This window comes from Aquila chrysaetos, chromosome Z, assembly GCF_900496995.4.
Source record: "Aquila chrysaetos chrysaetos chromosome Z, bAquChr1.4, whole genome shotgun sequence".
NCBI lineage: Eukaryota > Metazoa > Chordata > Aves > Accipitriformes > Accipitridae > Aquila > Aquila chrysaetos.
In genome coordinates, this window is record NC_044030.1 from 83,836,054 (window position 1) to 83,858,626 (window position 22,573).

The 22,573-nt window shown below is 42.0% G+C and overlaps 2 protein-coding genes across 21 annotated transcripts in view; one reads left to right on the plus strand and one right to left on the minus strand.

The window, feature by feature from the left end:
* LOC115337264 (elongation factor 2-like) overlaps window positions 1-11,822 on the plus strand; it is a 30,128-nt gene extending 18,306 nt beyond the window's left edge. For 5 of the 8 annotated variants that reach the window (XM_030005412.2, XM_030005413.1, XM_030005416.1 and 2 more), the window contains 3 exons: window positions 956-1,626; window positions 2,050-2,121; window positions 7,052-11,822. In XM_030005412.2, coding sequence (XP_029861272.1) covers window positions 956-1,149 — 194 coding nt within the window. In that variant the 3' untranslated portion in view covers window positions 1,150-1,626; window positions 2,050-2,121; window positions 7,052-11,822. Of the gene's footprint in view, window positions 1-955; window positions 1,627-2,049; window positions 2,122-7,051 lie in introns of those variants that run through there. The other 3 variants (XM_030005409.1, XM_030005411.1, XM_030005415.2) reach the window with 3 other exon arrangements.
* Window positions 2,906-22,573, minus strand: part of PIAS2 (protein inhibitor of activated STAT 2) — a 34,095-nt gene continuing 14,427 nt past the window's right edge. Inside the window, exons 4-15 of one of the 13 annotated variants that reach the window (XR_005931671.1) lie at window positions 22,437-22,487; window positions 22,220-22,310; window positions 17,203-17,337; window positions 14,160-14,265; window positions 13,430-13,503; window positions 12,377-12,537; window positions 11,663-11,796; window positions 11,043-11,214; window positions 8,630-8,769; window positions 6,769-6,806; window positions 5,789-6,055; window positions 4,824-4,991 (exon numbers count right to left, since the gene is read on the minus strand). Coding sequence is in view for 6 of the 13 variants with exons in the window: in XM_030005417.2 (XP_029861277.1) it covers window positions 4,835-5,020; window positions 6,769-6,806; window positions 8,630-8,769; window positions 11,043-11,214; window positions 11,663-11,796; window positions 12,377-12,537; window positions 13,430-13,503; window positions 14,160-14,265; window positions 17,203-17,337; window positions 22,220-22,310; window positions 22,437-22,487 (1,288 nt within the window). In the remaining 7 variants the exon portion in view is untranslated. Of the gene's footprint in view, window positions 5,021-5,788; window positions 6,056-6,768; window positions 6,807-7,185; window positions 7,295-7,466; window positions 8,127-8,629; window positions 8,770-11,042; window positions 11,215-11,662; window positions 11,797-12,376; window positions 12,538-13,429; window positions 13,504-14,159; window positions 14,266-17,202; window positions 17,338-22,219; window positions 22,311-22,436; window positions 22,488-22,573 lie in introns of those variants that run through there. The other 12 variants (XR_003922064.1, XR_003922065.2, XR_003922063.1 and 9 more) reach the window with 12 other exon arrangements.

Genomic DNA, 22,573 nt, shown 5'->3' on the forward strand with positions numbered 1-22,573 from the left:
CTCCAGTTGCTTTTTTATAACCACTTCCAGAGGCTTCCTGGGGCAGAAGTGGTTTCTAGATCAATTTAGTAACCCTCGAGGGCTTTCTTTATGAATTTACCCAGTCTCCCCCTCACTGTAAAACATCAGCATCCACAGCACAAGCAAGGATGTCCACTGACCTACATGTGTGAAGAACTGCCTCCTTTTGTGTCTCCTGAACCTGGCTCCTGCTAGCTTCAACTGATGCTTCCTTTGTATCAAAAGGAGCATGAGCTCATTTTTATCTTTATCTGCTGTGTCCATGTCACTTAATTTTTAGCCCTCCATATCCTCCCTACTACACTGCTGCTCTGGTCATGCTGAAGAGCCCTAGCTTGCCAAGCGTGTTTCCGTGTGTGGAAGCCAGGTCAGGGCTTTGGGCATCTGTATTCCCCGCCTCTGAACCTTCTCTGCAGTAATGGCTTTTATAATCAAGGAACCACAACTGCACAACTTTACAAATAAGCATGCAGGCTTTCACTGGACATGATGTTTCATTTTCTGTTCCTTTCCTAACAGGTACTAGCACTTGATTTCTCATTTTAACTGCTTCTGAACACTGAACTAATGCTTCTGTACTACTTACTTACCATAACCCTAAGATCTCAAACTGAGTGGTAGTGATAAGTTCAGTTCCTGAGACATGTGAAACATAATTTTCCCCATGTCCTTTTCTATCTAAATTGAATTTTGTTTGCCTTTTTATTGCCAATTTACTTGGTCACAGAAGATCTTTCTGCAGTTCTTTGGAGTTGGCCTCATTTTTACCTGCTTGAAAGAACTGCCTGTGAAGTAGCAGTTTCCTAACAGTACTGTATTCCGTTTCTGAAAGTGTTGAGGGTTTTGTCTATGCAGAAATTCACCGTAAGCCAGTTTTATTTTTTCCAGTAGCTGGCTCATCCCTTTTTAATTTTTATTTTTTCCTTCCCACTAGGTTTTACCGCTGACTTGAGATCCAACACTGGTGGCCAAGCATTTCCACAGTGTGTCTTTGATCACTGGCAGGTTTTGCCTGGAGATCCTTATGATGCAAATTCTCGTCCTTGGCAAGTTGTGGCTGAAACACGTAAACGCAAAGGCTTGAAGGAGGGTATTCCACCTCTGGATAACTTCCTAGATAAGTTATAATCACTTCTGTTTCATGTTGTGTGATGCACTGGCCAGTTTTGTCCTGATACCGTTTCCTCACAAAACCAGGAAGGAAACGGAAAGTTTTTAGAGTGTCACATTAAATACACACACAGTGTTAACATGTTGTGATGATGGCATGATCACCTACTAAAAAAAGAAATAAAAATGACGCGGTAATTTGACTTACGGGATTGTTGTTGCCTGTATCTTGTCTGTGGTCACCGATGCCTGTGTCAAAAATACACATTAAAAAAAAAAAAAATCAGTTGCCTAGGACTAATGGTGTTCTTTACAGTTTGCCTAATCCACAATTGTCTTTTAACCTAGGAAGCAGCTCCCTTCGTTGTTGCTCTTGCAGAAATTCTTGTTGAACTGTCAGGTTTTGTCCTCTCAGCCAGAAGATGTGTTCTTTCATTTCCAAGCTTGAATCTTCTCTGCTGTTGAAGACTGATAGTGAAAGGCTTGCAGTCACAGGTAAGCTTTCTAGCATCCAGCACCTACATTTAAAGGCAGACACAGAACATCCCCACTGATGTTGGAAATGCCTGAATTCTTGCTGCTGGGCAGGTGCAGAACCTCCTGGGGCTGGTGCTGTATCGCTGGGCAGCAAAGTCCTGCCTACACGGCTCACAATTGTTTCAGACAGCTTTATCTGACCTGGAAGTATGAAAATCAGAAGCCAGCTCAGGCTAATGGTCTTCAGGTGTATAGGTATAACCTTTCTGTAGCTAGCACTTCAGCAGCTAGCTCACTTCCAGGAACTGCAGAAAAAGATGCAGCAAATGGATGGGTGGGGAAAAAAAAAAGGGGGGCCAGCTCTTGCAGCATGGCTTTCATTGCATGCTGGTGGTTATCTGTGCAGTAGAGGCACTGATAAGCTTTACTTTCCTTCTGCAGTTGGTTTGAAGGTATCTTTGATATAGTCCACTCAAAGCAGTAACCAGATACTTCCATAGTGGAAACAAAGAGGTAAGAAGTTATCTCACCTTTTCTTCAAGATTTTTCTCATGTTAGAAGTTCTTGGACAGACATTCTGATGCATTTTAGAACTTGTTGAAGGAAAAATAAACCAAAACCTCATCTAGCTACAATGGGCAGGTTTCCTTAGAGCAGGGCTACAGTGGTACAGGCCTCGATTAAGTTGCAGTCCCCAGTGCCCCCCTCCACTGCTTAAGGAAATCCTTAGTTGTCTTGTGGGAGGTGGTGTATCGAACGGGTGATGACTGCAACCCCTTGATACACACCATCCACAGACTCGAGTGAATTACAGGATTTAGGTGTTACTAGGCTGGTGTAATTACCTCCTGCACGTACATCAGCATTGCAGGAAAACTACATCCTTCACCTAAAGGCTTACCTCGCACCACAGCCTATGACAATCTAACTCTCTCCTAAACAGGTAAGGCTCAAATGCCTTAAGTTTGCATTTGACATTGCTCTCATGGGTCTTGAAGGTTTAAAGCTAAATGCAGCTGCAAAACTCCTGCCCAAAACAGCTGGAGAACACCACCTGACCTCAGCCCTGATAAGTAACTACCAAACAGGGCACAATAATTAACTTCACAAAATTCCAGCCCTATTTTGTAATACCATGAATGGTTTAGAGCACGTGTCCTAAAAACAGCACTCACCCTTCCTTAACTTTTCTGATGTACGTGCAAGATGTTTACATCCCTTCAGCCAGTTCAGCAATTGCCCAAGTGACACTTCAGTTTGGCATTAAGAGTACAAACAGCATCTTCAGCAACAGATACCAGTTTTAAACACTTTATTCAGAATGACTCTGGAACCTCTCTCCAAGCTCTATTTATAGTTCAAGTCACTGTGCAACTCTGATGCAGAAAGCACTGGTCTGCTGCAGGCCATTAGGAAAAAACTTCATGAGTAGCATGGCTTTATTGGAAATAAATCATGCTAAAAACTGAGCCTTAACAGGTACAAAAAATTCAACAGATAAGGAAAGGAGAAAAAAGAGTGGATGCAATATTAAGACCAACATGTGAATTGAAGATTGGTGTGAAAGGTCATACAAAAAAAGGCAATGGGGAACAGTAATGCTGCATTAAAAATGGGAGTACAGGGCAGGCAAGAGTTACAATACATCCTGCTTCAATATTTCTTATCCATTTGTACTTCATCCAAATACTGTTAACAGTAGTGGAAGGCAAAAAGTACCAGACATCTGACTAAAGAAATAAGAAAAAAGGAACACGAAATTAGGAAAAAGTGAAAGCTGGTAATTAGGGAAGGAATAATCTCAAATACAGTTACTCAACAGAAACACAACACAGGGAAAAGCTGCTATGTCAACATAGACAATACCGTTATTCCAGCTCTATGGAAATGATTTGATCTTCCTGGTCTGTAACCTCTTCCACATACCGTACCGTGGAGATTATCCTTAGAGGTGTGGGGGGAGACACTGCATACACACAACAAAGCAGCAGATTGACCAGGGGAGTAAAACACAAGGAAGTTATTCCTATTGAATTAGGAAAGCCATGATTAGGAGGCCATGTAATGTGGGACAAAGCATCATTAAGCCCTAAACACGTAATTCCAGTTAGGTGGGAACACTGTGCAGCTACAGCTTTTGTCTTCCAAAAAGCCAACCTTCCCCCATGGCATGTCAGAGTGGGGTATTCCCAAGAGAACACAGCAGTTACTGAAGTGACAGAAGCCACAAAAGCAAGAGATCCTAGAAAATTATCCTGCACTGGAGAAAGTAATTCCTATTTTTCTCCTTACAGCTGCCACAGAAAGCACACACTTCACTTGATCAACTCGTCAGGGGTGGTAATTTCAAAGAGGGCCACTAACAACCTTATAATCTGAGATTAAAGGCTTTTTTTTTCTATCACCTCTTAAAGTTATCAAACCAGAAATTCAGCTATGGCTCAACTGTGCATAGTTTGGAGTTTTTGGCGATGGGGAGGTGTCCCCATTCTGACATGACAGCACAGAGATTGCGTAATGTAGAGTTTGCATAGATAGTTTGTCCCCTCCCCAGCCCAAAGAACATTAAGAGGAAGAAGTCAAAGCTTTGTTGCATTTGTGAAAAACACAAAATCAGGAGGAAAAACACACAAACAAAAAAACCCAACCAATCCCATTTACAGAGGCTTCCCCTACATCCCCAGGTAAGGGGGAAGTGGGGAAACAAGAGACATACAACACAAGTCATGGCTATTTCACAAAGCTTCATTGTCTTAAATGAAGTTTATTACAGGCCCCAGTGAAAATATTAAAAATTCACCAATGCATACACTTCTGCACCTTTGCCCAGGCTGTTGTTCTAGAGTGGTTAAGTGCCTTTTTTTATTAAAAAAAGTTTTTGTTTGTTTTTACATTATTGCTGTGTTTTACAACAAAATTAAAAACCGTTTGTGGAATCCACCCAGCAACAAAATGTCAGTTTCCCCAGAACAAGCCAAAAGCATAAAAGCATGTTCTGAAGGGGCCTTTTCTATACCAGCTATTTAATGAGCAAGGAAAAAAAAACCCAACAAAACAAAACAAAAAAGTCTATCACTTCTGTTCCTAGTGTAGATGAGTTTACTCCATTTTCCAGAAGGGAAATCCTTTCAATAAATATCAGAATAACTTCCGAGATGCTGAAGTTCCAGAGATACAAGCAGCAGCTCCGTGCAGTTGCTCCTGGAGTCCCGTGCTGCCCCTTGTTTCAGTCCAGTGAGATGATGTCAGGAGCGCTGCCTCCGCTGCTGGTTATCACCCCTGTCTCGCTCCTGCTGGAGGAGCTAACGTGCGTGCTGCTCTCGTGGTGACTGGTTGATGTGATGATGCTGCCAGGCGTGCTGCTTGTTAAGGTTGAGGTGAGACTATCCAAAAACATAGGAGGACAGTACTGCTTGAAACAAACAATGAAGAATGAAGAGACTAACTGCACAAGGGAAATGTATGCTCTGAAGATACATCTTCCCTACAACAAGCACAAAACACATTACTAGCAGAACTTCGTTATCGCATGCATAGCAAGAACTGGAGTTCTGCACACCAGCAAGTAAGCAAGCAGAGATGGTAGCCACGAGCCCTTCTCCCTCATCCTCCCCTTCCCCCCCCCCCTTTTTTTTTTTTCTTACTAACTGGTTAGCTTGAGCATTTACTAGCACATTAAGAAACACTATCATGTCCACGTGATGACCACAAAAAAAAACCAAAAAACCAAAACACACAAACAAAAAAACCCTTAGCATTTGGAGAATGTTCACTGCCCACAGCTACTGGGCACGACTGTGTATTTTGGGCTCCTTTCATCATGAAAGGTAGCAGAATGCTTTTTGCTACTTCAATGGAGGTTAGAATAATTTCATCCCCTCAAATGGCAGCAGCTGTACTAATCAACATGTTCATAGTATATACCTGCAATGATACATGCAGGTCTCTAAACATTTTAGTAGTGATAAATGAGCCCTGATCAAGTCTGATTAAGAAAAATTACTAAGTTGATTTAAAATTTCCTGGAGTGGAAGACAAGCCTTCTCAAAGCAGAGCTGAACACTCTAAGCATTTAGAAACAGAACAAGGTTGCCAGGTGTCAGAGGAAGGTAATGTAAGACACCCCCACGCGCGCGCGCGCACGCACACACGTTGTTCAACACACCTTACTTTCTCTTACCCCGTGGATTCCAATCTCGGACATATGTTTGGAACTGAGCCTGAACTGTTTGAACTGTCCAAAGTGGACACTTCATAGCAGCATACCTGCTTCCAGTCTCCCACATGAACAAACTTCTGTTATTCCCACTTTCGGCAGTTCAGATCTCAAGGTCAGGCACAGAGTATTGCAAGATGCAGTAAGTGGAAAGAAAAGGAGGAAGTTCATCCTTTGTTTTTAAGGCACCAGAAAGTCAACTCTGCAGTAGAGTCCTATTACTGTTGTCTTCTAGAGACAGAGAGATGAAACAGAGGGTCTGCTTCAGATCCTCTTGTCTTAGTTAGGGAGCCGATATTCCCCCACATTTCAAGGCTGTAGTCTGTCTGTGTAAATCTAGTTACGGTAAGAATCACTCTCCCTAACTGTGTAAAGTTTTAAGCTTCCAGGGAAGGAAAAGCACCGCCTAGTTACTTTTGACCTACAAAATATCCGTATAATCCAAAGCCAACAGGGTTTAAGTGTTACATGGAAGGATTTATCATAAAAGTGTTCAGTCACGTGCCCATCAAATTAAGGAAGATATTTTCTTTAAAACTTAACCTCCTACTAACATCAAAACCAACAGAAACAACAACCAGTGACGTATATTTACAGAGCTTAATCTGGCCTACAGATACACGGTATGAACTAAGAGGGTGAAGTACACAGGGGGTGTATTCACATTAGTGCCGTGCAAGTATCCACTCTAGAAAGGCAAGCTATCACTAAAGAGTGAGTTTCCATGCATGGATTTATCCTAGTGAGGCTAAACTGAATCCTCCCTTAATGCATCTTCATTACCACCTCTTGTTGGGAAAACGGATTTTCCTGGTCTGTGGTAAGGTCTAAGCAAGTGGACTGCGAACATGGTATGGATGATGACAGTGTCCTGGTAGTTATTCGAGCAGTATGTCACAAAAACCAGACTCGGAAATTAACCCCACAGTAGTGCAGAAACATACCTGTGAATCAACTGGGATTAGTGAAAGAAAATCCAGACCTAGAAAGAAGAGAAGGATAATAAATTGATGTGTCTTTCTTTTATTCATACACAACAAATTTAAGGAACTTTTTTGTGGTCGTAGAACAGATTTTGCAATTGTTACACAGTTTCTAAATGGAATATACCACTGTGACACCACTCTCAACGACTACTTCAGGCAGCAGCAAAACGAGTTATCTTGTACAAGTGGCTCTTTTTAAGAATGAGAATGACAATGATGTATTATTCACTGGATATTGCAGGGTGGTTCAATGTGGTTGCTTAGATGAAGGTTGCCATTTGGAGCTGTTGGTTCATAATGCAAGTTTCACTGCATATTGTACCTGACTTGGCCAAACTGGGACATGAAGAGTGTCATCACATTAAAGATGCTGGAATGAAGTAAAGTCACAACATGCACAAGTCCAAAAACAAGCAGCAGGTCTCTTCCTCCACCCACGGGCAGCCAATAAGGAAACATTTCTAATATCATCCCCGTTTTGTGTCTAGACAAATAAAAGGAACGAAGAAGAGGAAACTACAAGTAGTTCAAGGTATATCCTCTAAGAGCAGTGACAACTAGCGTCCGTCTTATACACCATTAGCGTGTAAGCATTTAGGGCAAGATGTTTAAAATTATGAAACCAATGAGAAATTACAGCCTTTTTTGTTTTGTTTCTAAATATTGGCCTTGTGTTTGCTATGTCAACAGAAAGAAATGGTAAACTTCCTCCCTCCCTCTCCCCTCACCTCGAAATCTGTTCTGGCCAGTGGCATCTCTCCTTCTCTTCTCCATTAGAGAAAAATTTTGAAGGAGATTTAAGCTCAGCTGCTTTTACAGAATTGACAGCTGCTTTTGTTCTTGCACCTTCTAGAACTTCAGCTGATAAGAGACAGACAACAGTTCTAGACTTCCATTCTCTCAGCTTACTCTCCTACCCAATTTGGGAAGGCAACCGATTTCTTAACAAGGGAGAAGTGGAGGGAGGGAGCAGTAAAGGAACCAAAATGGACAGAGAAACAAGGGGAATGATATCCATCCCATTGCCAAACTGGTGCTGAAAGAAGAGGAAAAAACCCAGAGATGTTGCAGGGGAGAAATGGAGACAGGCAATGGAGCAGGGAGAGGGAAGTACAGGAGGCCAATGGGACACCTGTCACCACGAGTCACCATTTCCTGGGCTCTGGGTTCGTTACAGCCGGCAAAGAGAACCCCCAGAGTCCCTATATACAGTGTTCTTTTCAAGGAGCCAGGATAGAAAACAATCAGTATCCCCACCTTTTGTCTGATATTTAGCAGCAGTGTTGAAGAATACATCATAGGCATTTAGGGTATGTCTAGGTAAAGAAAGTCAATAGAGTTCAGCTTACATATTGTAGCTCACCTTAACCTTTTTCATACAGTCTAGACAGAGCACCACTAGAATCAGCTAGCAGAATATCTCTACTTCTAGGGTTGGGATGAGTCGGCGCCATCACACCTCTATAACTTAAATAAGCAGCTACTCTCCCTCGCATCTACAACACATAACAACCAGATGTTTACACAGAGTCTAACTGAATATAGCGAGAAGTGTTTCTGGCTGCCGTTCCAAAGTGCCAATTTGTACCCCAGAAGCAATGTTTTTCACATCGCTGTTGCGAAGTGCAACCTGAAACTGGAAAGACAACCTGTACTGGACTTGTCTAGGCATCGCATCAGTGCAATACTGCATATAGTCTTGTTCCATTAAAAAAAAAAAAAAAAAAAAAAAAAAAGAGTTGATCAATTCTCCAATTTTTACCCACCCCACAAATTAATAAAGCTGTCAGAATACACATTAAAAATAGCCACCACCTACCTGGCAAGTCTGATGAAATACTGGATATTGGTGGATGATGGAATGGTACTGGGTAGTCTGTTAATGAAGGAGGAATAGCAGCAGCATCGACCGTTGTCACGCTGGGCACTCTGACAGTAGATGGCTGATACATGAGAACCCTGTTTTGAACAGCATGGGAAGTTACAAACAACCTGGCCGTTAGTTACAGAAGAGAAATTACGCACCGCTGTGCACTCTCATTCACGAGGTCACTATGTAACAACACAACTACAGCGTGGCTACTCACTACACAGTATTCCACTCTAATTTCCTCTTTCATAACAGTCTTCATAATAACATGACCGTATCTTGGCTCTCAACAGCAGCTGTGACATAAGAGCAAGTTGGCATTAAAACAAAGTACAGTGCTGGAGTCATTTATAACAGTCTACCATTCAGAGACAGAAATGGCAATCTCTATCTGTGGAGCACCCTGGGAGGGATGTGCAGGTAGCCAGAGCCAGGAGAAGAGCACTCGTTTCAATGTCTCCACACCACCGTTCCTCGGTGCTACCCTGTCACGCCGAAGGCACGACTGACTATTATTCAGCCCCTGAGATTACACACGTGGGAGTTAAATACCAAACCCACCTTTACTCACGGCCTGAGCCCAAGCTAAATTCAGCTCTCCAGGAGCATGCAACCAGTTGAAACCCTTCTGCATCCCCACCTTCTCCCCGATTACTTCGCGGCACTGCTAAAGACACCACCACAGGCGTTCAGGCACCAGCCACGTGCATAAAATATTTCATAAACTCCAAGTCAGGTGGAAACACCCAGAGTCCCGCTCCCAGCTGCTCCGCATCGCTCCCTCCAGCCCACCAGCCACGAGTGTTAGCCACTCACGTCTTCCTCCCCAGACTGCTGCATCGGTGCATTTCTGCTACTTCTGATTTCAGAAGCTTGGATTTCAGACCCTCCCTTCGCAAGCACCTCTTATACTTCAGCCTGTGTTGCTTCTGCCTGTAGGAAGACACCCCACAGTTCTGCCAAAACTAGCATTCAGGCAACACTGTTTACAGGAGAGAAGCTATTCCCCAAAAGCCTGGCTTTGACTTGGATTTGAAGAATGAAAACATGCCATTTCCATACCCAAACAGCAAGGAAAATACATTGGTCACAGACAGACAAGAAAACTCAGTCCTCCTACAATTATGGTTGCAGGTAGCCATCTCAGACACACACAGGAGCACAGAAGGAAGTCTTGGTGCCTTCTGAAACTTCATTAAGAGATGTATTTGTAGCTATTTTTTCTTACAAAAATAAGAAACAGTCTCTCTTGCAGAAGGACTCCTCCACAATCCTCACAAAAAGCAACAGCATTTCAGAATCACTGCTGAAAGTTGTTGAAGATGACCAACTATTTTCTCAAAGACCACACATTCCTGTGGACTAGAGACACAGTACAGCTGCTCATTACTTCAAGAGCTGGCAAAACAGAAGGGGTTTGTTTTTATTACTATTATTTCAGTACAAGACATAAGCCACTACGCTGAGACACACAGACACACACCTCATGCATGCAGCAACACTAACTAATAAGCCATTACTAAAAGCTGACACTTGGAATCGCCTCGCAGAGCAGTGACTGCTGGTGAGCCTGACCAGTGCCCCTCTCTCCCTGCAGGTCTCCTGTGCCCTACGGGCCAAGGGCAAGAACTTTACGGAAGCCATGAACAGTAACTGCAGCCGAGTTGTGTAGATTGGGACAGACAGAAGGCGGCACAACAGTAAAGAAGCTGGTTAAGCCTGCCGCTGAAATCAGGCATGACTACAAAGATGGAGCACTTGACAGAGGACTTGGGAAGTCATCAGTTGTGCTAACCAAGGTGCGGGACTGACTGATAACCATGGCCAACAACAGTGTCCAAGACATTCCAGAGTTTAACAGAGAGATGGAGAAAAAGCTTGTCTTGACTCAAAACAGCAAAGCGCCTCCCTTCCAAGACTGACAGGATGGATGAAACACACAACGCAGCCTAGTTTCCTGGGCACCAGAGCAGATTAAATGAAGGGTACAACAGACAGCGAGAGAAAAGCCTTTAAGATGACACTAACTTAGCAAGAATGCATAAAGCTCCTCCACTTGGCATAATCTGCTTTCTCAGGAGAATCCTGTCCATTAGCTTAATCAGCTTCCTTTTCTATGGAGAAATAGCCCTGCAAACACAGCAACAGTCAGCGCAAGTCTTTTGTGAGATGTAAAACTATTTAATAGTGTTTTGCCTGTACAAAGGTACTGTATCGATACAACCTTCTGCAAGGAGAGGCCTAGAAATTCTCCTCTGGAAATGTGGAGCTGGATCCCGGAGAGAGATTACAAGTCCATTTGTCTACACATCAGTTTATCTGAGACATTACAGAATAACAACTAACTTTAAAATTGACAAACCCTTTGGTTGGGCTTCCTTGTGTTTCAGACATAAATATGCACTTCCTTTTGGCAGGAGGATCTTCCTCTTCATCAGAAGAGCTTTCTATTGTCAAGTCAATAACGTCCACTTTCTTCTTGTTCACCTCATTGGCCACTGTCACAGAACACTGTTTGCTAACAACACTGGAACCTAAACAAGAAAATAAAATGTTACTGTTTTTTGAAGGCTGTTGACATCAGCTGTTTCTATCTGCAACAGAACCAGGAACTCAAATCCTGTTTTAGCTCATCTTCCTGGCCACTACAGAGAATGTTACGGCCCAGGAACTGTTTTATTACTATTCTGTATCACACTGAGAATATTAAAGCACAAGCTTTAATCTTCACTTATCCGTTTAAGGACCTAAAACAAGAGCAACCTCTCATTTTCTTAACTGCTATCATAAAGAGCAAAGACAAAGCCCCAAAATGCACACTTTTAGAGATACAACCCTTGTCATTTAAAGTAAAAAGAAAGAAGGTTAGAAGCATTAAGCCCTCCACAACACAAACATCAACATCCATACACATTATACAAGCTACAGCTAAGTCTCCAAGACTTTTTGTTGGTTTGCAACCAGTACCCCAGATGTACGTACTTTCTATTTTGGTGCACTGTGGACTTGAGACTTTCACAGCTTCTTTCTTTGGCCTCATGGGGCACCAGGAGCCATCTTCTTGGAATTTGATCTCATCCACATCTGAACATTCATTAAGGATTTCCATAAAGAGCCTGAAAAATAAAGTTGAGTGGTTTAATTTTCGATTCCAAGTGAAATTTTTCATCCTAAGTGCAAAGGAGACACAGTTGAAAAGCTAATTATGATCACCCTTGACTCACTGCATGTACCCTCTCCCCAGTTCATCTTACCCAAAAGCCTGCAATTACAGCCTTTGCAGACATCGAAACCTAAAAGAGTATCCCAACCTACCCATATTCCACTCCAACATTACTGCAATTCATAATTTCTGCTTCTGTATGGAAATCTATCATCCTCTGAATCAAGTTTGACACTTTTTTATGAGTTAAATTTTAACATTAATGGCTTCAGAGATAGGGTCATGTAAAAGGGAGACCTATCCTTAGATGTCACATTTGCATTTCTCCAGAGGAAATATACTGAGGCTTGAGAGTTTGATGATGCAGTTAGAAGATAAACTTACGTAGTTCATTACATGGGAACATAAACTAACAGAGTCTAATGGTTCCTCCCAGTCTAAAGTCTTTTGGCAAAGAAAATAGTATGAAATGGCTGAACCTTAAGTCACAAAAATGTTAACTAATTGTGTAATCTGCAAACCCAGTCTCTTACCCATCTAATATTAGGCTCTCATAAGCTGCCTTTTTGTCACAGACAGGGCAGATCCAGGTAGGCTTCTTTTCATTCATTTGAAGATAAAGAGCAGCATCAAAACATTGCAGGTGTGTGCAAGTAACAGCCCGGCATGGGATTGTCAGTCTCATTTTTCCCAGCTGCAGGAGACACATTTAAAGAGCATCAGAACAGGAGACAGTGAAATAGGCCTGGATGGCTAACAATGAAATCAGAGGCAGTTGGTGAAGTAACTGTCTTCTCACTACAGAGGTGCCCAGTGCTAAGGTCGCTGCAGGCAAATCCACCCTATCAAAGCACATGCAGTGCACTTAAAGGAGCAATAAAGCCATCCTCCAAGTCTTCACTGAGTTGAAAACAGTCAGAAACATTTCTAATGGACCTGCATCAATGTTATTTCTAGGATTTTATTTTTATTTAAAGACCTACTGAAGCACCCGCTTTTATCATTTTCTTTTAGCCAAATATTTCAAGGGCTTTTGTGAGCTCCAGTTATGTTAGACTCAGAATGGCATAATACCCATTTTAACATTTAGCTTAACAGAGCAGTCACAAACACAAGGCCAGTTTCTAGCTGGGAAGAGAAACCCCAAGGCAGCGTTACCTTGTTACACAGCAATCAATTTTTTTGTTTGTTATAGCAGCTGGCAGTATAAGCAATACCACCAAAATGAGGAGATCCAAAGTTTTATTTATCACTGTATCCTTTAATTATTCTGTCACCCTGCCCAATTAGTCTCAACATCTCGATATACAAGATTACTCCTTCTAAAGACCTCGCTATACACTAGTAGCGACTTGATTCTGACTGCATTACAACTGAGGCATTCGCAGTTCTAAACCATAGTTGGTTGAATGCTGCTACAATCAGGTGCTTGTAGATGCACCCTTCTCCCCGCTATTTTATGTTAATGAATCAGTATATAACAAAAGCCAGTGAAGTTTCTTAAAAAGCGCTTTTTAAAAGCAGCCCAACTCTGCACTAAAGATGAAGAGACAAATCTGTACAAGGTAATTTCCAGCCATACTTACAGGACACATCAGAGATACCCGCAGACTGGTCGTGGCAATCTCACTATCAGGATCTGCAGTTAGTTTTTCTTTAACTATTAAAATAAATGAAGAAGTTATACACAGACATCATTACTTAAAATGCTAATCTCGATTCGCCAGTACATGTACTTTATTTCCAGCTATCTAAAAAAATAAAGCATCTAGGAAACTAGTTCATAGCAATATCAAACAACAATAGTTTCACTATTTATAAGCAACTGGCAAACACTGCGCATCACAAGACTGTTTGATGTGCAGCAGATGCACTACCAGCCACAAGGGTTAGTAGAGCAAACTCAACCCAGCATGCAAAGAGATAAATAAAATAATCATCAGTGAGTGAGGTGCAAAGGCAAATCAGGATCACATGCAAGCAAAAAGAATTTAGGACATCTACCTGCACCTCACAGCCCACCACAGTAAGTGGTGCTCATGGCACTCCCGTAAGAACACTTCAGAAGGGATCTCTAGGTGCGCTCCCTACCAGCGCAGGGACCCTCACTGAAAAACTAATTGTGTAATGTTAACTAATGTGTAATGCACTGAAAAAGTGCATGATGCCTCAGCAACAGCAAAGGGAACCTTTGATACTCTGGGCACAGACTTTCTTTTCAAAATGCCGCAAATCCCCCAAGTATTACCAGTTCTAGTTTTAAAGAGCCACCAACCACCCTCACAAAGTACAGACAGGCAAATTAATTTGACTTACTTAGCGCTCTGGAATGATCGGGGTTTCTGATACCTTTCATTTTTAACCTCTGCAAAAGCATAGCTGAAGTGAGCTGACGAACGAGATACACAGACATGGAGTAATTCTACAAAAAGAGTGATTAAAGAGTAAATATTGATTTCAGACAGTACTTCCACTATGACAACCGATTAGGATTTACACTAGCTGTAGCATACAGTAAAAACAAAAACATGCCAATTTTTGGCTTAATAGTTATGAAAGGCATTGACAGATGACTTCATTACTGTGAAAGAGCCCAATACTCTACCAGAATTCTCCTGCCAATCAAGTCCAGTTGTCCTACTCCAGTTATGGCTTAACTAAGAACAATTAACTCCACAACTGAGACACAATCTGGGCTCTTCTCTGGTAAAGATGATTTCACTGGCAACACACCTTCTCATACAGGCAGTCTTTAAGAACTTCTCATGTTTGTCTGTTAAATCCTTCCCTTTTTTCAGTGTCAATCTGTTGGTGGGGAGCTCAGAGATGATCACATGACAAAAGAAAAGATGAACGGTCTTTCAGGTGCAAACGCAACACCTTCACGTGGCACACAGCTGCACCAATTTCCCTGTACCCTTTCTTTAGCTTGCTCTGCACTTTCAAGCCAAGCCTCATTACACCATACCCACTCCTCTGAGGCTGGCCACATTCCCTAGCATTTACTACTCTTCCCTAATTCACAGCACTTGCCAGCTTCTTCTGTTCAGTATTAACTCTCTCTTCAAAGTCACTAATGAAGAGAAAATTTTGCAAGTACCACTACTGCAGAATAATAACGGTTTCATCTGTGTAACAAACACAACCTGCAATCTCTCACTTCCACTCTCTGCCAGCCACCTTCCTATGGCTCCTGTACTGTCTGGGTACTGCACAAGAATTTAAACAACACCTACTGCTCTGCTCCTCCTTTACCACCTATAGGAAAACCAGCTTTTACCTAGATGAGCAAACAAAGTTACCTAAATGCATGGGAAACTGCTAAGAAAAACAGATTTTTTTTTTTATTTCCTTAAAGAATGACCGTGCATTGCACTACTTATTCAGAAAGAATTCTACAGGCTCAAGTCTGACCACCTCTGTGGGATTAAAGCCTCCTCTGCTCGGACGCCCTCCACTATCAGTCAAGTAGATGCCAATAAGCCCTTACCATGTGCGCCTGCTGACACTCCACACTGTCCCCAAGGGTCTCATTTAGAGGATGAATAGCGACGGCTGCTGTGCGAGTTCTGATACTTAGAGCAGCACACCAACATTAAACCAAAGAACTCACTTTACCTCTCGGGGCAAGGGGGAATGCTGGGACAATTCATCTGCTTCCATGAGAATATGTTTTGGCAGATACAGGGGAGGAAGAAAGCAGGGGTCAGTGGGAGAGCCCAAGACCACACACAACACTGCAGTCATTTCAAGATTCTTGTGCTTTATAATTGGGAAGCATGGCTTAGATCTTTCCCTTCACCTCTGTTTTAGGGGGAAAAAAAAACAAACCACAAAAACAAAACCAAAAAAACTTTGCTGTCAGCACTGCCCTTCATTTATTTTGTGAACATTAGCTTTCTCTCCAATTTCTTTTTAAAATTTTAACTAGTGTATAAAAGTTTATACTGGAGTGTCACTCAAACACATGGTGTCTCTGGTCCACAGCTTTTGATTTTGAAGAAAAAAGCAAGGGGTAAGCTACTTTGATAATTGAATCCACAAGGATTTCCACAACTGGTCACAAATAGAGGAATAAGTAGTTCTTGACTTACCAACAGCTGAAAGGGATGCTGCAACAGCTATTTAAATCTAGGAAGAACTCAGAAATTCCTCACACTCTCCCTTTCTTTTCCTTAGTAAATCCATAGGGTAATTTCTAAACATCCACACGGCCATTTTAAAGGCTAATTCCTTTTCAACTATGATTAATGACTGCAGGCACTAGAAAACAACAGGTTTCACATTTCAGTCACCACCCCCTTTATCTCCTGCCACCTGAAGTCTAACATGCCTTTCCCCCACTGCAGCTTTCCATGAAGTTTAGAATTGCATTATGAAGAGGCTTCAATTTTCATTTCTTCCCCAGCTCTCCATCCTTCCTCACATTGAGTCACTTCTCCCTCAAGTCACCCAAACTTCCAGACTACTCTTCATCTGTAAGAAAACACACACTGCTCAGGTATCCTGCGTTACAAACACACACACAACACACAAGTATGGTCCAACCAAGCGTGTTTGAGATCCATCAAGCCCAGAAACAGCTGGCACCAGCAGCCTGACACCTCCCCAGTAAACCCTTCCCAGCAACCTGCCATCTATGAGCTTTCTGAGCTGGAAGTTCCACCCTGTTTTGGTTTATTTGCAAGTACAATTTTAAATCGACTCATAGAGAGGCCATTTTCATGTAAAAAAGGAATCTCAAAAGAATAGAGAAGAAAATATCCATTAACCAGTTCTTCCTATGAAAGAAAAATTGTTTTTGTAAAACTACTTAGTATTACTTAGTTAGAAAATACAAAAACCTCAAAAGCAAATGCATGTCTCCCCCCCCCCCAGCCTTGGCATATCTGGCCAGTTTAAAAAGCCTTCTCCAATGGGCCGTCACAACAGATACTGAGAAACGTGCCTTAGAATACATGGCTACATAATTCCACTCTTCACACCATAAGCCTACACGGAAGAAAGTAGGTTTTCCTTTTGTTACTTTGTCATGTCTGAACTGTTTTGTACCATTTACACCACAAAAAGATTTTGTTATTTTTGACACACATTTCAGGCAGCCCCTAACAGCAGGCTTTCTAATGTGAATTCTATAAGGAGGCCTTTGCCATCTCTACACAAATCGTTTATATGTTACTGTAAACTACCATACTTCTAGAGCAAACTTTGTTTCCTGGCACTGATAAGAAGTTTGGCCACCTAATACTAAACACTTGCTGGTGTATGCCTTGCCAGCTACATCAGGCAGTAGGGGAGAAGGAATGCTAGATGAGGTTATTTAAGCAGCTTTCCACATCCTACAGAACACACAGTTTACCTTTCCAATTTCAGAAGCCCAGGAAATGGAAATCTGGTTTGGCACTGCTGACGACAACCTAACTAGAGATGTTATATTCAAGGGGCGCCCAGGTCGCTTCTGTTCAATTCCATTTTTTGGCGGCGGAGCATATCCCTATGGGAAGAAAGGACAAGGAAAGGGTTACCAAGTCTCCCCGCTGTACTCTGAAACCTGCCGAAACAGACTTGTTAGTTTTCAACAGATCTATGGGAAGCAGGTAAACCTAGAAGCTCTCTAGGCTGGAGACTAAACACTTACTCTGAGAAATATCAGTCTTTGACAGTCTAATACCATAAGTCGACCACAATTTTAAAGCATTTTTTGGTTTTGTCCTGGTTTCAGCTGGGACAGAGTTAATTTTCTTCCTAGTAGCTGGCACAGTGCTATCTCTTGGGTTCAGTATGAGAAGAATGTTGATAACACACTGATGTTTTCAGTTGTTGCAAAATAGCGTTCAGTCTAAGTCAAGGATTTTTCAGCTTCCCATGCCCAGCCAGCAAGAAGGCTGGAGGGGACACAGCCAGGGCAGTTGACCGAAACTGGTCAACGGGCTATTCCATACTGTGTGACATCATGCCCAGCATATAAACTGGTGGGAGTGGGGCTGGGGGGAAATAGCTGCTTGGGAACTAACTGGGTGTCGGTCAGTGGATGGTGAGCAATTACATTGTGCATCACTTGCATATTCCAATCCCTTTATTATCATTGTCATTTTATTATTGTTATTATCATTATTAGTTTCTTCCTTTCTGTTCTATTAAACTGTTCTTATCTCAACCCATGAGTTTTACTTTTTTTCAATTCTCTCCCCCCATCCCACAGCAGGGGGAAGTTAGCGTGCAGCTGCATGGTGCTTAGTTGCCAGTTGGGGTTAAACCATGACAGTCCTCTTTAAAGTGGTTTTACAGAAGTGCTGAAAAGGTGGAAGAGAATGCACTTTTGGTACAGGTAAGTTCACTGGAAGCATAAAAAGTAGTGTTGATGCTTTGTCCTTTTTTCCCCCCACCCCACTGAAAGAGAGTGGAACATTGCAAGGACACAGCCTTAGTGACAAACACAGCAAGTCATGAAGAGTTAATTCAGCATTTCACACCCAGAAAACACTCCATTCACTCTATTTAAGAAACAATAAAGTCTTGTTCCAAGAGCTCCACATCTCCTTGGTGTCTGCTTTGCCTTGCATCAACTACACCTAGCTCCATTAGCGACAGGTTGTCATCTGTACTCTGCCAAGGCCCCTGAAGAAGGGCTATATGTGGAATATATCAGCTGTATTTAAGACCAAATAGGCTTTGCTGTTGTCTGCAGAAACAAAATAAACTAGGTATTGTTTGCTCAGCTTTTATGAAGAATTTCATAACCTGGACAGCTTTTCTCTGTAGTTTTATCTCCTATATGATGTATGCGAATTAAATCAGGAGCCACCTCATTCCCTTTTGCTTGAAGGCAACCACATAGTCTCCAGCATATCGTGAGCAGAAAGTACTTGTGCTTTGTGAAGGAGCTTATTCATATCACCCTGCGTCTGTCGCTATGAAAGCAAGCCAGTCTGTAACAGGAACTCTGAGAATCTCCGTTTTGAGCTCACACAGTCTGCAGTCCACTCATCTCAAAACTCATCCTGCACCAGAAGGATGCCAATAAAAGACTGCAGCCCTATGTCTTGCACAGAACTGACTGCCAGATTTCATTTAGTTCAAGACATTGTTGTTCTATACAACAAACCCTCCCAGAAACAATATACTGGAAAAACACACGCACCTTTTTTTTTTTTTTTTTTTTACCCAGAGAAACACACACATTCTCAGCCTAGTGATTGGAAAAAGAGTTACTCTGAAAGACACTAAGTCTGAAAAATAAAAACCAGAAAAAAACAGTGTCTTCTGCTCACTAGCCAAGTGTACCATAGGATAATCACTGCCTTTAATCCAAGGAGGACTCCATAGTTGTCACATTTCCTAGGTTTCCAAAGCAGCTCTGTTACTAGTCCATACGTTTCACATGACAACCAAGCCCTGGCTGTGCCTCACCACTGCCCTTTATTAATTTCAGACAGGGCTCTTGCTTGCAGTGACAGAATAGGGACTCAGAGCTTCTACAGGCAGGTCTGCCAGGCCAGAGTGGCAGAAAGCAATTGCTGAAAAACCCTCTCTAAAATGGTTCTCACCCCAGATGATGAGTGACCCAATAGCTATCAGGAACCTTAGCATGTGTGCTTTATTGCAGAACATAGAAGCAGCAGATGTATGGGGCCTTCTGGCAATTTCACATTTAAAAGAATGAATGATTTGCCATTTCTTACTCAGGCATAACAGCTACAGCCATTTATAGAGCATATATCCCAATTGCTTTGCTGTAGTAGGCCTTTCTCTACTATGGTGACTTTATAATGAGCTTACGTGGATGAACACACCATCCCTGCAATATTTAGGAGAGTACTTCCACACATACTATACCAGCCTCAATAATCCTGCTGGTCTCCAACCTAAAATTAAGCTGCCTTGCTTTCAAGAGAGCAAGGATGCCAGTTCTCTTACATTTCCCAACTTTTTTTCTTTTTTAGAGACAGACTCTGCAGACATGCTTCATTTCTGTCAAGCTTTTAATGTTTTCTTCCACAGAGCAATGACCTTGAGATCACAGTCACCCTTGTACTCCTAGAACACTTTAAAGCCCTCCCTTCCTAGCCTTCCAGGAGTTAAGTAAAGAGCACTCTGCTTGCCCATCACAACCAGCATGGTCTAGCGCTGTTTAGTTAGGCTGCCAGTTCTAGTGGCTAGCAAGTGCCAACATTATTTCAGTCTTTAAGTCTTCCATGCTTCTTGCAAGAACCATATTAGTCAAAGTTGGTAGAATCTGCTAGAGCCAGAAAAATTTATCAACAGAAAGTGTGATTGCTCTTCTATCTGGCTGTTTCCAGCCTGCCTTGACGTATTTGATTTTGTCCTTCAAAAGAGACCTGCAGTGGTCTATGGAGGTCCCTTGAGAAGAAGAGCAAATTACCTTTTTGGACTTCCACATTTTGTCTTGCCTACAAGAGAAGCTAACAGGAGAACCACCTGCTCTAGTGCGTTATGTATAAGATCCTTGTTACTTGCCAAGACACCAGCATGCAAGGCTCTACATTTACTCCTTTTAAGTCAGAACCAACACTATAAGAGGAGGACACAGATAGTTGTAGGAATACAAGAAAACACTGTGTTAATGTAAGTTGGCACAACCTGAAGCAGTACTGGCACACTGGCAGCATTTCTGTGAAGCTTCTGGTAAGAATTGCAGCCAAGGAGATGACCAAGTATGATTTACAGACATCTGCAGAGGCATGAACTGCTATACCAAGGAAAGAACAGTACTCAAGAGTTATACAAGTTGGCAATAGAGGCTGGCATCACTGATTAATTACCTAACACTAACACTACCAAGTTGGACAATAGTGGTCTTTCAGGCAAAAGAGTTATCTTACATTTCCTGTACGAGAAAGGAACCACCAGAGGGTTGCAGTCAGTGACCAGATCAACAAAAAACATTTACAGGAGCAGTCTGAGACTATATTTGTCATTCAGCTCATACTGAAGGAAGAGAGGAAAGGAATTTGCCAAGACAATAGTCATTTATTCACTTTCTCACCTAAAGTTTCTGCTGAACAGATTAAAGAATCACCTTATGATGTGCAGGAAGAACCTACAGGACTTAGATCTAAAGCAAAGCAATAATCCAAGGCTACAAACAACTTTTGTTACAACTGTGACACCATACGCGCAAAATGGATAGCATAACACAGCATAGCAGGGTGCAAACTATATTAGCAAGACTGAGAATCAGCAGACATTGATGTCCACAGGATAACATCAGACCCAATTCTTTTTGGTGGGTTGCTTAAAGAAAGGAAGACAATCTGCAGAAGAAACAAGAAAATCCTCAAATTTAGCAGAGAGACATAACATTTGCAGAAAACACTGACCAGAAAACATATGAAAGAAATCCTCTTACACACTGAAGACAGAGAGAACAGCGATACAACATTTAAAGAAGTAGGGGGAAGAGAAGCTAGAGAGTCTCATTTAAGCTGAGTAGAGGCAAAAAAAGCAGCCATGGTCGCATATGGCAGGAAGGAGGGTACAGGACAACACATCTGACACCAAGAAGGTGACAAACATTCTGAAAGAGAGGTTTCACACCTCCTCCCTCCACACCGCATTTTTCCAAACCCACTACTGAAAAAACCCTCTGTACTACTACTTTTTCCATCTTCTATAGATTCCAGAACTATTTCAGAATGGGTTGCGTAAGAGTTTCTCTGTTCTACTGTACAGAGATACCCATTCCAGAGATTTTTCAAGAATGAGAGTGCTTTTCCCTTTTTGTATATATTCAAGCCTTGAAGTGACCTTGCCTACATACTACCTTTTGCAACATCAAACACCAGTAAAGCGTATGACTGCCAACACTGTTCTATTCCAGTATCAGCAAATGCTAGGAACCCTGAAGTGTGTCCGTTCTTCATCCCCGCAATGAATTCTGCTCTAACCAGACAGAAGCAGAGCAGCATACAAAGTTGTACACAAGAAGGTGATACCATTCCCTCATAACAAGAGGGAACTCAGGCCCATCACAAATACAGATAGCCCAAACAGCAAGGGCTACTACCAATCAAGTCAAATAAACTCAGTTTGAAGACCTATGAGGAGGATTCCCTGTGCAGACACTGGTATGTTTTTGACATATTTTGTTGTGTTAACTGCAACAGATGGGGTTTGCTATAGGTGGCTAAAACACAATTAATCCATGCAGTGGCTGTAACATGATTAATAGTAATGGCTATCTCACACAGCAAGCATACAAACCGTATGCCTAACATTAGTAACTAGAGAAATTTGAGTGACAACAATAAACAGCTTGATTGTTTTAGCAAGCTACATTACAGAAAAAAAAAAAAAAAAACACCACACACACCACAAGTCACAAAGAAGCCACAAATATGTACAAACAAGCTTACCGGCAACGGAAACAGCTTCCCATTTACTTTAATACACAGACTATTAGGGTAATTATCTTCTTGAGGGCAGCTTGTCTCTGCTAGGCATAACCTGTATCCCCAAAAAAAGAAAGCAACATTTTCAAGTGTCACCACATTCGTATGTCCCCACAAACATCTAGACTTATGTTACATTAGCCAATTAAGAAGTTATAAGAGAACACTATGAAAAAGGTACCTCAGCTGAACTTGGACTGTGTAATCTCTCCTGCCCCCTGGCAAGAAGTCCCTGTGACAAAGAGAAAGAAAAAGAGAAGGACCTGTTCAGACAACAGATCTCATATTCCAGTCATATGCAGAAAGAACTGGCACACC